We start from the raw sequence: 14,238 nt of genomic DNA on the forward strand, positions 1-14,238 counted from the left end.
AAAACGTACCTCCATCTATAGGAAACAACCACGACCGCAAGGCTGAGGAGTACGTCGATAACGAATCGAATTTATATTTAACCTGAAAATCTCGCGCTAATCTAGATTCATCCAGCTTATCACTGTCAGGGCTGTCTCAAAACTTGATCTGTAGGACAGCGTTAAATGGAAATATACATCTTGAATCAGTTTTTGGTAATTATGTGCTGCTTTTTGAAGAGCAGGGCGCTATTAAGGAATAGCCTACGGTTTATTTCCCGAAATTTGATTCTCTTTGACGCTCTAAAAGGGACATTGACCGACTTTACAACGACTGTCAATCAGGCTCCCACATGGCCATCTTGAGAAACAGCGTAGTTATAGTTAAGCCTATATTTTTATTATGTGTCACTGAAAATTTGAGTATTTAAATAAATAAAGTATGTATCAGTGTATATAAGGGAACACCATTGAAATGTACCGAGATTTACAACGTACGTGCAGAGCCATTGTACTGCTCATTGAATCGTCGTTAAACGATGTTCACTTTACCGTTGCCGTTTACATTGTGAAGGAAGAGGCGGCAAGAAGAGGTGATGACAGGAGATGGGTGGGTGTTGTTCTTGTTTTTTTTTTTTTATGGGTGGGTGTTGTGATAAAACAAACCACATTTCTCCTATTGATTTTATTAAACGTTTTAGTCTCCTTTCCAGAGATACGAATTTACTAGTCATGTAAACGGCTATTTAAAGAACACCCAAAACAATAAATTATTGATTCAATTATAAACAATGCAATTTTTATCATATTTTGTTATACAGCTAACCCAATATTTCAATAAGAGAGGGGAGGGGAAGTACCAGCACATTCGCGCGTCACGCATTAAGTGTACTTCATTTCACACGCCCAGCTTGCCTACATCAGGCGTCACACAATCTCCTTTAGCATTAATACCCTACTTCTCACAAGCATCACTCCTGAATCTTTCAAAGGCTAGATTTCCGTCGCTCTCTCGGGTCCGGTCGCGTTCCTCAGGGCAGGAGCGCGGGCTCCTTTTCCGAACAGCGGCTAGTAATCGAGCTTGGGAAATTACTTCATTTGAGAACTCACATGTAACACTGATGCAACAAAACGAATACAACTAACAACAAAACGTAGATGAATTCTGAGCTTTTAGCGAAAAGCATGGTCAGTTGACAGTGTGGATGATAAAAAATTGATCTCTCAGGCCACGTTGTCGGAAAATTTAATGAATTTTTTTGATATTTTCCTCACCTATCAGTAATCTATTTCTCAAGAGCCACTAGAAATCATACCCTGAGTGCCAGGAAAATCATTTCCAAGGTCCAAGAGAACGCCGCTTCGGCGGCGATTCTTCGCTATTGCGGCGTTCTCGTGGTCTTGGAAAAAAACACAAACGTCACTGGCACCCAGGGTATAGAAAGTAAGGGGCTGATACGAAAATCTCCAAAAGAATCCTATTCTCTCAACCGTCCTAGCACTATAAAAAATGTTAGTACAAAATTTTCCGAGTTTCTTAGCTGCTCAAGAAACAAAATAAATCAGTTACAAATTCCCAGTATTGGGTTATGCTATCTCCTCAAAGCGGACACCTCTCTAACATCTGCTAAGGCGAACAGTTAGCACTGGGCACAAACTGGTGTATGTCCTAATCTTTCCCTTGATTTGCTCCTGCTGAAGGGTTCGAGTTGACCGTGTTGACTTTTTGACGAGAAATTAGTACTAATGTTTGTTCTAGGTCCAGGTTATCGAAGCGGAGCTAAGCACAAAAATGGGCATCCACATTCTTGTCCCCCGAGACCAAAGGATAACCATCTCTTGCCGGTTTTTTTGACCACGCGTAAAGTCGATACATGTCCCACAGTCAGCCAACCAGATCTGAGAGAAAGTCCGTTAATCATACTTACAAACTGGAATTGGCCAGAGATCGCTATCCATTCCATGCAGACACTGAAAATACAAGGAGCGCTATAGCGTGTGTTTCCGAGCATTTGTGTGAAGTCTTGTTCTTGGGTTGCTAAAGAAACTGTGCTTTGGGCTGGACGAGTTTTAACTCAACCTTGGTAACTAATAAATTTGGAGCGCGTTATAACCCCGTGTCATCATTGCATTCTGCAGTTGTTGCCAATGTCCTCAGCATATTGATCGCAGATGAACTTTCTTAGATCTTCCACGTCTAACCGCAGCTGCTGGACTCCATTTATCTTGGATTTTATAACGTCTACATCATCCGATGAATCTTTACTGTCGGCTTCTTCTTCGTCGGTAGTGGTTGCTAGACAACAACGGAAGAAATAGTATTAAAGAAAGTATTGCAAGTGAGAACTATTGCTGCTATTTTATATATCACTGGTCACACAATACCATCGTTTTTAAAACAGACCTAAAGTTTAGCAGCACCTTGTAAAGCAAGAACCGGCTCTACCACATCAGAGAGCTGCTCAATAGCTTTCATCTCATTATGAATGATCATACTGGGGTGTCATCCATAAAACCATCTTGCACAGCATAATAAAAACAGTACAATAGGAACAGAAAGTACAGCTCAATAGCTTTCACTTGAATGGTCACACACTGGGGGTTTCATCCATAAACCTAAAAACCTAAAACCTCGTTCAGTTCTACAGTGTACCGAACAATATCACATAAAAAATAGCTTTCATTCGAATGGTCATGCACACACCAGTAAATCATCCACGAACGTAATCCTCACGACTAGATGACTGATGCGTCTTCTCGGATAAAAAAAAAAATGTAGTAATAACAAACAACTGAACAACAAGATCAATGTGAACTCACATCTGAGACCAAGTAGGATAGACATGTCAGGATCTTTCCCTTGTTTTCTTTCTCGACAAACTTGTACAACTGACTTAAGTTCCGCCGTGCATTCGGACAACTGTAAACAAAACAAAGCCAAGTGCTTAGTTTCATAGCAAACAACATTTACAATAACTGAAATTAAACAACCGTTAGAAAATAAAGCTGAACTTCATCCTCCCACTAAGGAAACTAGGAAATGTTTCGTAGTTGCTTTCTTTCAGAGAAGTTAGTGTTAACGTTCGTCCCGTATTTGTAGATGTCCAACCATCATCAAACTCGGTGCGACCAACTTACAGCTCGCGTTTAGGGGCTTCAATTATCTCACCTCCTTCCAAAGTTTTCTCTGAGATTCTAACTTCTCCTTTGAGCTGAGCTTTTGTAGCTACAACATAAAAATACAACGTATAAACTTGTATACTGAAAAGCCAACATATTTTACTTTCTAAACCATCTTGTTGAAGTCCAAGATTTCTTAACTTGTAGACTGCAAAACAGTCAGACAACTGCAGAGGCATTTTCTTCAGAGAGGCGTAGGAAGAGTCACCGACTATGTCCTACCAAAAGGGAAGAGGCACGAACTTATTCCGACGACAGTCGTGCCTTACTCGAATGACTCGGAAAAATGTAACGTCTATCGCAAAGTTCGAAAAGTAACGACATCAATTCAGTTACTTTCGAATTTGTCGGCTATTAAGCATGAAATTTTATTGCTACGGTCGGAAGAAGGTCGTAACCTTTGGTGAAGGGGGGAGGGTGAACTTGAAGGTAACGTAACTTCCTTACCTGCTCGTAGTGGCATTGAAGATTTAAGTTCTCTTCCAGTAGATCCTGGTTGTGGGAAGCGATCTGAATGAACGATATTAAAAAGCTTACAAATAAAATACATTGATGTATGATCAGGACACTCTTTGGTCACTGACTACCTTACAACAACTCACTACAGTAAGGCAACCCAATAAGTTCATCATAGTCTATTTAACATACGAATTCCTTTTACCGGTGACCGAACATTGGACTTGAAGTACGTATTGCATGAGATAGTTAGCTTGATGATCAATTATTGTCGCTGGGGTTGACAATTTAAGGATAAATTACACAGTAGTTGACAAAGGAGAATTTCGAAAGTGCCTTGATGATTCTCGAAGTTTTACCACAGACCCTAGACCACTGACAAACAGCTTTACATTTTATTGTGGAAATGTACATTGTACTCACATCCTTGACTGCTTTCTTGACTTCATCAAGTGAGTTGCCTTTGGTAACGAGTTCTTCTCGTAAAGCGTTCACCATTTCCTGAAAATTGAAGTAACAGAAGTACAAGACGTTAAGTAAGCGAAGTAGGCAAAAAACAAAGTAAATTATCATAAAACGGAAGCACGCGTTTCTCTTTCGTAAACACCGGGTCTATGCCATTTTAGTAGCCTATAAGAAGGCCCACCTTTTCGTCTCATGCGCGAGCTCTTACAGCCTCGCCGCTCACCCATGAGACCCGGGCCTAAAACTACAGCAGAAATGGCCACGACCATTGTAAAAGGCTTGACTATCATAGATGGCATCGCCCGTTTAAGGTGAGAAATCAAAAGCAGTGTCCTTGTTGCCAGGCTCAATTACCGCCGCTCTCTCGCGTACGGTCTTCATTAAGCTTTTGGTACTGGAGCCTACCTTATGGTAGAAATTAGCACCACTATACAACCTCGTTCCCAAGGGTTTTTCCTGAGAACGAGGTTGGCCATTACATCCTTTTTTGCCCACCTCTTCCTGTGCTAACCGCTCCTCCAAGTTCTTCTGTTCTTTCTGTGTTTGGTAGTGTAGCGCTTTCATTTTCTTGTGCTTGGCCTCTAACGCCTAAACATAGCAATTCCGTTAGAGACAAAAAACCAAAGGAAGCGAAGTTGGCCTTGACATTGACGTCGTCATTGCATTTGCTTTGCTTTCTTGGGCAAAAGCTTTTACTCTTATATTACCTCTAACGTAACAGGAACTAAAAAGACCGCCAGTGTTAGCGAAGAATTAGGTGAACTGTAGACCAGTGAGTATTCCTTTCTAACAACCTACTATAGTTTTAATAATAATTAAAAACACTGAAAAACAGCAAATCCTGTCCTTATTCAACCCGATTTTTGTAGTGCAATGCTGACTAGGGGAACTCAACTTCCTTCGAAAACGTATAAACTCGGGCTTGGCTTACATTTAATCGATTATGTTACCTGTCACGGAATGAGAGGTTATCAAACGGTCCTTTGATAAACGCTAACGCTAAAGAAAGATTACGTGACGAGCAAAGGGAACCTTCAATTCTTCAGTGAGCAATTCTTAATCCGCAAAGTTTATCATTTTTACCTTCTTTGTACGGTCAAGCTCTCCTTGTAACCGTTCATTTTCCATCTTGAGGTCTTCAAAGCTAATTAGCGATACTGGACCATCATTTGTTATTTTATCGAGGGAAACCTGCAGTCTAAAAACAACAAACGTTTACTTCAGTATACTGACATTGACACTTCAGTGACATTGAGCCACATCAGTCAACCTGTCAAAAAATGTTTGGATTGCCTCAAAGTTGTGAGTAGCTCTTAGCTCTCTTTCCAGCCTGCGCCCAGAGAAGGGGTAAACAAAACTCACCTCCTGTTCTTGGGAACCACTTTTGTTGGGATTTGTTCTTTTGCCCTTTTTGTTTTAAGTGGGGGGGGGGGGGGGGGGGAAGGGGGTGGAGAAGGTGGGAGGGGGAGAAGGAGGCTGTAGAAGGAGAGAGGGATGCCCTGGACAACATGACGCATCGTTACAGCTGACCCTGCTTAGCTAATTGAAAAAATTTACAGAAACTTCAAAACAAGCCGCACTTTTCACATTTACCTTTGCACGTTTTCTTTTAAAGTACTATTTTCCTCGGTTAATTTCTTTGCCTCGTCATCCTATATGGAACAGATAAGGACAAGTTAGAAGTTGTTGCCAGAGATGGATTGGCAGAAATAGCAACGAACAGCCTTTTGCGGAGAATCTAAAACACTGAGATCTGAATACGTTTGCGGTTATTAGTTAATGTTAGCTCAATGATTGTGCCGCAGCATAGGAGGAAAATTACTGTTCTATTTGCTTTCCATCATAAATTTCCGCGAATTTTTGTTTAGCTCTTGAAAACCCTCGTACAAAGAGACGATAAGAAAAGTCCAAGTGAATTAATTTAATACTTCACCTTATTTCCAAAAGCTTTGTTCATGCGTGCTAACTTCTTGTCTTTTGAGGAAATTGTGTCTCTGAGCTTTTCACATTCATCACGGACCTCTTTAAGGTGAAAATTGTTAAAGACAATAACCACTGACATATTACCATATTTTACGTTTACAGCTTCCAGTGATCGTGAACTTGTACCACCTTCTGACAGATGCTCTTTGGGTTCGTCACTCGTTTATCCCAAACAAAAGATTGCGTGACGAGTCAAAAAACTGTCTGCTACACGTGGTATAACTGAGTTTGCAGGTACGTTAAAAGACTTTCAGCCTCTTAAAAAAAACCCAATATTTAACAAACATCGTCTAGTTTTTTTAATGATATCAAAGAAATTGAGATGAAATTTTCAAAGTTTCAAGGATATAGTTTTATTTAACTTCTGATGTTCTTCAACAGTTGGTACTTCCTTTAAATACCGCTCCAAACTCTGCTTCTCTCGCCTAGTGAAAAAGGCAAAAAAAAAAGCAATATGCCATCAGTTACCACGAATCACTGGAGATGACTGGGAATTGAGCTTGTAAAGATTGACTTTCTTTTCCAAGGTCTCTCCTTAATTGAATATTCAGCGATACTGCGCATTGTTCACGTTTGTCACAGTCGTCACATGGACCATCACGCAATGCCTCTATCCCACAGTGGGGAGAAATGTTGCGTGACGGCATAAATAACGGCTTCGAAGGAGAATAAGGAAAAGAGTAATGAAATTGCCGGTTACGAATGTCACAGGCTCTATAAATGCGCAGAACTATAAAAAGGAACAGGGTACAGAAACTTGGTAACTCTCTTGCTCGTTTATTTACCCTCTACTGTCGCACGCGGGTCAATTTCAACTCGTTTGGTCACGATCTAAGTATAGGTTGTAATTTCGGGAAACTGATAAAAACCGGACACAAAAACTGAATAGTTTGCTCTATCCTTATACTAGCGATTAACAAACAATTGCAAATACACCCCGGTCTTGAAGAAGTCAAGCGTGCCTTCTGGCGCGTGAAGGATAGACCCTTGACGGTTTTTGGCGCCATCTGGTCACATTAAGGCAGGGTTTGTACGAGTCACGACTTACTTCAGCTTTAGCTTTTCTTCTTCCAACTGCTCCAGCTTACTGGTCAGCTCTGTTTTCGATTTTTCCTGTTTTGTAAACTAGCGAATAAAGGAGAAAAATAACACTTATCATCATATTAAAACTTCAGAAGATCTTCGATGTACACCTCTACAGCAAGTTAACGTTCGAAATTAAAATTTTTAACCTTTACAGTGTTTAAAGTGTTCTGAAACTCTGTGTATTCAGATTTGGTCCTTGCTACAAGCAAGTGCTATGGATTTGAGTTAATTGCCTTACCTTTTGCTGTAGTTGTTCCAATTCTTGTCTACTTGAGGCAGCAGAATCTTTCACACTGGCCTCCATGTTTTGTAACAGATACTCCGTCTCTCTGCAGTGTCAGACGCAATATCATTATGTCAGCAGTCTGCCAACAAAGTCAAGGTTCACTTCGTGTAACGTGATGAGATAATGTACATGTACAAGCTATAGCGTTTTGAGGGTTTCCGAGGTTTTCGAAACAAGCTACAAATCCCAACTGGTAAGCTCTGATCAATGTGCTTTTAAACTTTAAATTAATACGTTTTGCTTTCTAAAATCTATATAATTAAAGTTTTCAAATGCTTCAATCAAAACAAATCATGACTGATATGATCTACAAATGTTAAAGTTCCAGGGGCAGTGTGTAATATCGACAGAAATGAAGAAAGCACCACCAAAACAACAAAAATTTTTTGCCAACTTGGGCTACAACTTTAAATATCGACTTCCCATGTCTACCTGCTGTACCAACATCCTCATTTTAGCATTACAGCCTCATGAACTATGCACCATGGCCCTATAGATGTTCATTGAATGTAATGTCTCAACATTTTATAAAGTGGAGAAAACTAACATGTTAGCCTGAAAACCCAGATTGATTTTCACATGTTATTTCAGATAGTCACCAAAGTTAGGACGAAACAACATGCTGTTGGTAATCCATAAGTGTTTGTAGTTTGTTTGTTTTTTTGTTAGTTTGTTTTTTTAGAGCAAGTTCCTCTATTTAGACAATAAACACTTAAATCATTCTCTCACCCAAGTTTCTTCTGAAGTTTATCAAGTGATGAGTCTTTCTCTGCAAGATGTGCTCTTAGTTGAGCATTCTCGTACTGACATTCCTGTAGCTTCAAAGATAGCGAGTTACTTTCCCCTGTACTCTGTGAACGGCTAATATGGTAATGTGTTGGCACGGCTTGCTGCATAGCTGTGTTTGTTTGAAGCAACAACTGCTGCTGGAGTTGAAATATGCTTTGTTTTTGCCTAAAAAATAAGATGGAATTACCAAAAAAATAACATAAGCAAATCTGTTACTCAAAATAATGTTGGATTGCAATAATGTGCTTCAAGGCAATAGGATAATTGACTATGTACGCTCATTCTTGACCTTGGTGTGTAAACAAACGAAAAATTATTCTTGTCACAAGGTCTGAAAAATCGTAAGCAAAGCTTTCGAAGCAGTCGACAGCTTTGCTTACAATTTTTCAGACCTTGTGACAAGAATAATTTTTTGTTTAATAGGATAATTGCATTCATTTCATATATTAAGAGGCCAAAGTCATGTACGTTACATGGTAAAGAATGGCAGACATTTAAGAACTTGCAATGAGACACTGTGGAATATGCATGTTGTGGTTAAGTGCGTTCTAAATTTCTTAATTAACCAAAGAGTTTGAGCATTCATGTAGTTAACAAATTACTAACTTTTTCATCAGGGCCTCATTGTTCAAAGGATGAATAACACTGATCTAATGGGTAGCTGGGTAACACCAGATTAACACCACAACCCAAGATTAAAAGTTAAATGAGGTATTAATTTTTCATGTAAAAAAAAAATGTTCCTTACTGATAATGTTTTGTGAACAGATTGAGATTATACAAGTTACTCAAAACTGAAAGACAAACAAAATTACCAGCATATATTTAACAGCAGACTTCACCAAAAAGGGACAAAACTGAGTTCAAAGTTCTGGCTTAAATTGGGCTTTGAACAACCCGTTTCTTGAGGACAGCATTATCCACCCTTTAAAAAGCCACGATAATCACTCAAGATAATTCTCTCTCCAGTCTATAGATATGATAGCAATATTTGTTAACGTCCGTTAAAGTATATGGACACTGACTAGGGTTCTACCTATCAATAATCTGATCTTTTTGCCCAATGAGCTCATCCTTTGCTCTCAAATACGAACTCCATTTGTCACTGTCATCACTTGAAGGGCTAATTGATCTAGAAGTTTGTCCTGAGGTGTAACCCTCCACCAGGACATTGAGGGGGCTGTTTCGAAGAGCAGTTGTACCATCTGTGACATGACTGCGAGGTGCAGAATACCCTGCTGAAGTTGTTGGCATTGTTGAGGAAGCTGTCATCCCTGGAATCAAAAAAAAAAAACTAGCCTGATCAGTGTTTTCTAACATTTTCCTCAGGTGAAAATGTTAATTAAGAATATTTCCAATCTGACCAACACTTTCTCTTATCTGAAAGTGCCAGGTATGTCATTCTGACTTGTGACTGGTACGACGTACAGACTTGAGGTCTGTAATTTTTCATAACATGCTTGTAACAAAATGCTGTATAAAACCATGCCATCCCTCATTATTTTTCTAAACACATGATGCTTGTGTCATTGCTGATCCAAGCAGTAGGGAAGATGAATGCCACATACGAACCTAGTAAATGGCCTTGCTCACGATTCTGAGATTCACAAGTCCAAGACTTCACAGCGTAGTGGTTAGAGTGGCCTCCTGGTGTCTGGGAGGTTCATTTTTTCGTTTGTCTCACAGTCCCAACATGTATTGAGGAATGTTTCATCTTTTCCAGTCAAATATACTTCTTGACACATACAACTTTATATATAGTATGTTCTTATCATAGGATGTTTGGAAAACCTGAACAGCACATTATAGCACTGGCTCAACAGCGGTAAGCCCTAAAATAATAAAAGTCACTCCTCACAATTATTGTTTAGTCAGTGCATGCTGTTTTAAACAAACTGGAGTGCTATCTTCTGTTCACTGTTCTGGTTTTCCAGACACCCCTATCATATCACAAACTTTTATTATTATTACCAGTATGCATAGCTTGAGTAGGAATGCCTTGGCTTGAAACACTGTACGCAATGTTGGCTGGGTTTAACATCCCATTATTTAATGCCATTTGCTCCTTGTATCTAGTGCTAAGTCCATTGGTAATTGTATTTGTCTGTACATGGAGTTCATTTAGCCTTGAACTTGATCCCCATTGCCGTTGTGCTCCGACATTGAGGTCTTGCATGCTGCGTAATTGTCGCTCTTGGTGTTCTGCCAGAAGTTCTGCTAGCTCGGTTCCCTCACTATATTGTCTTGTGAGTGAGAAGTGCTTTTGTCTTGTGTTGGATGAACTGTTCTGTACTGCATGATTTTTCTCTGCAAGTCTTTGAGCTTCAATGTGTTCTGTGTTTGAAACTTGGTATAAAATAGAAATAGAAGTGCTATTACAAATATCTACAGTAGTAGAAATTAAAAGTGCATCAATGTTGACTTTGATTAATTGAAATACAGTCACAAGATTGCCCTCTTAAGTAGACAGGATGGTAGGGTAGGTAAAGTCTGCATAACCAGCCAAGTGACCCATCAGGCCAGAGCTCATCCTGGTTTCTGTAGCATGAAGTGACTAGGAATATTTCTACTCTCCCTGAATGGAATGCTATTCCATTGTAGAGTTACCCCCAGCATTAAATTTGCCGGTACCCAATTTTACACCTGGTTGGGGAGAGGCACTGTGAGAGTAAAGTGTCTTGCCCAAGAACACAACACTATGTTCCCAGCCAGGGCTTGAACCTGGACTGCTCGATCTGGAGGCCATCATGCCTCTACACTATATACACAGGATATCCTTGTTTTAATGGGTGGGCTAAACAGAGCGGCTTTCAATTGAGTGTTGTAAAACCAAAACCAAAGTAATCACTCTGGCCAATCACAAAGGACACAGACAACCCAGTGAACCAATCAAAACTCAAAGTAATTACATGAAGCTGACGCAAAGTGTGGCAAAATGCGTACAAGGGAGTTACAATTGGTTTTGGTTTTACTCCTGATTGGATAAAAAGTGGTGCGAGTTTTTTAAACCAATCAGGTGGTGTAGTAAGTGTAAAACCAATTACTTTTCGACACTTAAATCAAACCACTCTATGCCTAATTTATAATTTGAAATTTATTTATTTATGTGAAATTTATGTGAAATTTTTTCCTGACTTTTGTGACATTCAAATGTAGGTACCTTTGTGCCAGAGCTGTGGAGATGAAGGCTCACTCACAGACTTGCCACGTGCGGTTGGTAATGAACCTCCCACATTATGGTTGAGATCAAGGTTTACAGCCTTTATAGGTATTTTCAGTCTTGGTGAAGACCAGTAGTTACTCTCCGTAGGGTTGAACCGGGATGTAGACATTGGCTCTAGTAAACAAAACACAATAATAACTCAATTCTGTTTGGAATCTCAGACTACTTTAAGCTTGAGTGACTTTTGTAGTTAGATTGCTGTATAAACTGGTTGACTGACTAAATGACCTATAGGATAAATGATTTATTGACTGTTAATACACAGACGGACAGACAGACAGACAAACAAACAAATAGAAAGACAGACAAAGAATGGCAACACAAACAAAGAGCTGCACAGACAGTCAGACAGAGAGACACAAAGGTAGACAAACAGGCTAAGAAACAACTACATGTACATAAAAATATACACAGTAATTATATATTTCTCTTTCAATGCTGGCATAAAAACATCCGGTAACAATAAATGTCGTCTGATCAAGAGGTGGATTGATCACATTCTCTATCAAACAAATTCAATATCCAGTGAATAACTTTCAATTAAGCAAACCAAACAGCTCATTTCTATTACTAGAGGGTAATAGACCATACTCGTATTCTCGGTTACTATTAGACTGGAACTACTGTAGCTTACAATGGAGGCTCATATGGGGAATATCATTAAAAAGAAATAAATGTCATTTGCATTATTTGAAAAGACTCCTCACATTAGCCTCAGTTGCAAGCTTGTTCCAATGGAATATCAAGAAGACGAATATGGCCTACTGTCTGGACAGTGCATAGCATTGTCCATCCATTTAAACAACCACAACCTGGAGCTCCTAAAGTAAGGAACTTAAAGTTGGATTCAGCATGTAATATCTGATGCCATTTTATGACTAATGTGATAAGTATTAAATAAATCCTATCAAATTTGATCATTGAAGTGCACAATGGATCATAGTTAGAACCAAGAAATGGTTAGGAAATCCAAAAGTTAGTTCTTTGTTGTATGTTTTTTATCACTGTTTTGGCCCTGACCATGTACAAGACACAACAGTTGATTACATCTGACTGAGGAACTAAGCAATAGAAATGTTTTATTTACACAGTTCAGGCAGAACTGCAGCAGAACTTTAAAATATAAATATTTTACAACAGGTATCATCATTTCCAATTTCTCAGACAGGAACCTGTCCATTTCCCATATGTGGCCAAAAACAACACAACCAAGATTTGTCTAGTAACTCAGCACCTCGCACCAGTAGACAGGCCACTGTGGGTTTAATTTGAAAAGACTTTGCAAACAATAATTTATTATTTCCTACTAAAGAAGGTTTTGTTGAGCAAAATTAATGTATGGTTTGAGACTTATGTTTACAACCTATTAGAGAGTGGTTCTCAACTGAGTGTCATAAAACCAGAACAAAACCAAAAATTAGTTACCAATTCGACTACCCAGCCAATCTTGAACCATAGTAAATCCAAAACCAAAACCAAAGTAATTGCCTGATTACGTTCGACACTAAAATTGAAAACTGCTCTTTATTTTAAAACTACTATTTCATCAATCACTATAAGTAAAAGTTATGGCAAATTTGCAGACATCTTGGGATAGAATGAAACCCTATGAAGTATACACAGCAGGAAACATGTGGTATGTTAATTACCAGCACTTAATTTTCATCTTTTGTGGCAGTCAGAAGTTTCCCAATAAATTAACTTATGTGATTTATGTTGACAGTTAATTTTTTTAAGAAAACATTAACAGATCATTATCATTAGTTGCACAGAACACAACAGACGACGTAACATGTACCATCTAGCCTGTCGTGCTGCATAAATTGTTTTATTGCCAGCACAGATATTTGATTGCATGCTGAGTGTAACGATATTATGTAATACGGCCTGGTCGCCCAGCGCTTTAGTCAGAATCGACCACGAGTTAAATTGTGTTGACCTGTTGAGCCAGGAATTACAGAGCCTTTACAAAGCTGTCGTCCTTGTTATTTAAACCTTAAAGTTCATTACATGGTGTCAGAAGAGTGGTTACCTTGGATTTACACACAAAGATTCGCGTGAACTCGTGAACGCCACGAACTAACAAACCCGAACAAGCTTACCTAGAAAACCAACATGGCCGCCGCTTCATTTGGTTTGCCTCCACCGGAGCCTCTACAACTCCAGCAAGGGAACACAGCCCAGAAGTGGAAGAAATTCAGACAGAAATGGAGCAATTATGAAATAGCAACCGGCGTAGCACAGAAAGATGAACCAACACGTGTCGCGACTCTACTTACCGTAATCGGCGAAGAGGCTGTCGATGTTTACAACACGCTCACGTGGGATGAAGAAGGCGACGAGCTCAAAATTGAAAAAGTCTTGGAGAAGTTCGAGCTGTTTTGCAACCCGAGGAAGAACACTATCTATGAACGCTATGTTTTTTTCTCGAGAAATCAAGACAGTGGTGAGTCCATCGACCACTACGTGACTGTATTGAAGAACCTAGCGGACACTTGTGAATTTGGAGCACTCAAAGAGTCGCTTATCCGCGATCGGATCGTTTTTGGAATACGAGACTCCTCAGTAAGAGAACGACTCCTGAGAGATGCAAAGCTAACCTTGGAAAGTGCAACCGAGAAAGTCAGGTCAGCCGAGCTCACTCAAATCCAACTGAAGCAAATGGCAACAGACAAAACAACCGATGAATCAATTAGTGCCATTAACACTGAGAAACCGCCTGAAAAACAGCCTAGTAAATTACCTGTGATTGATTGCAAATTTTGTGGCAGAAGACATCCAAGAAACAAGA

At 39.4% G+C, this 14,238-nt stretch overlaps 1 protein-coding gene and 2 long non-coding RNA genes across 3 annotated transcripts; 2 read left to right on the forward strand and 1 right to left on the reverse strand.

The window, feature by feature from the left end:
• Window positions 1-649: 649 nt before the first annotated feature.
• LOC110063998 (centrosomal protein of 85 kDa-like) lies at window positions 650-11,556 on the reverse strand. The gene is made up of 16 exons (XM_089283029.1): window positions 11,385-11,556; window positions 10,196-10,570; window positions 9,261-9,498; window positions 8,165-8,389; window positions 7,388-7,478; window positions 7,112-7,188; window positions 6,413-6,488; window positions 6,014-6,109; window positions 5,674-5,732; window positions 5,164-5,278; window positions 4,576-4,668; window positions 4,039-4,116; window positions 3,607-3,669; window positions 3,149-3,205; window positions 2,800-2,899; window positions 650-2,275 (listed from the first exon to the last, which is right to left on the reverse strand). Exons 1-16 carry the CDS (start codon window positions 11,554-11,556, stop codon window positions 2,103-2,105), a joined length of 2,088 nt encoding a protein of 695 aa, XP_089139155.1. The 3' UTR covers window positions 650-2,102.
• Window positions 7,548-8,168, forward strand: LOC149117376 (uncharacterized). The gene is made up of 2 exons (XR_016205635.1): window positions 7,548-7,628; window positions 8,027-8,168. It is a non-coding gene; the product is annotated as an uncharacterized LOC149117376 (long non-coding RNA).
• Window positions 9,493-12,364, forward strand: LOC149117377 (uncharacterized). The gene is made up of 2 exons (XR_016205634.1): window positions 9,493-10,049; window positions 11,381-12,364. It is a non-coding gene; the product is annotated as an uncharacterized LOC149117377 (long non-coding RNA).
• The last annotated feature ends 1,874 nt before the right edge of the window (window positions 12,365-14,238 follow it).

Source organism: Orbicella faveolata, unplaced genomic scaffold (assembly GCF_042242905.1).
Source record: "Orbicella faveolata isolate gen_17 unplaced genomic scaffold, um_ofav_v1 contig_12, whole genome shotgun sequence".
Taxonomy (NCBI): Eukaryota; Metazoa; Cnidaria; class Anthozoa; order Scleractinia; family Merulinidae; genus Orbicella; species Orbicella faveolata.

Excerpts from the sequence above, each read along its gene's own strand:
- LOC110063998 (XM_089283029.1), bottom strand. The coding sequence starts at position 11,556 with ATGTCTACATCCCGGTTCAACCCTACGGAGAGTAACTACTGGTCTTCA. Across the intron at positions 9,499-10,195 it reads TACTCAAGCTATGCATACTG|GGATGACAGCTTCCTCAACA; the intron begins GTAATAATAATA and ends TTTTGATTCCAG. Across the intron at positions 3,670-4,038 it reads TCAAGAAAGCAGTCAAGGAT|ATCGCTTCCCACAACCAGGA; the intron begins GTGAGTACAATG and ends TCGTTCATTCAG.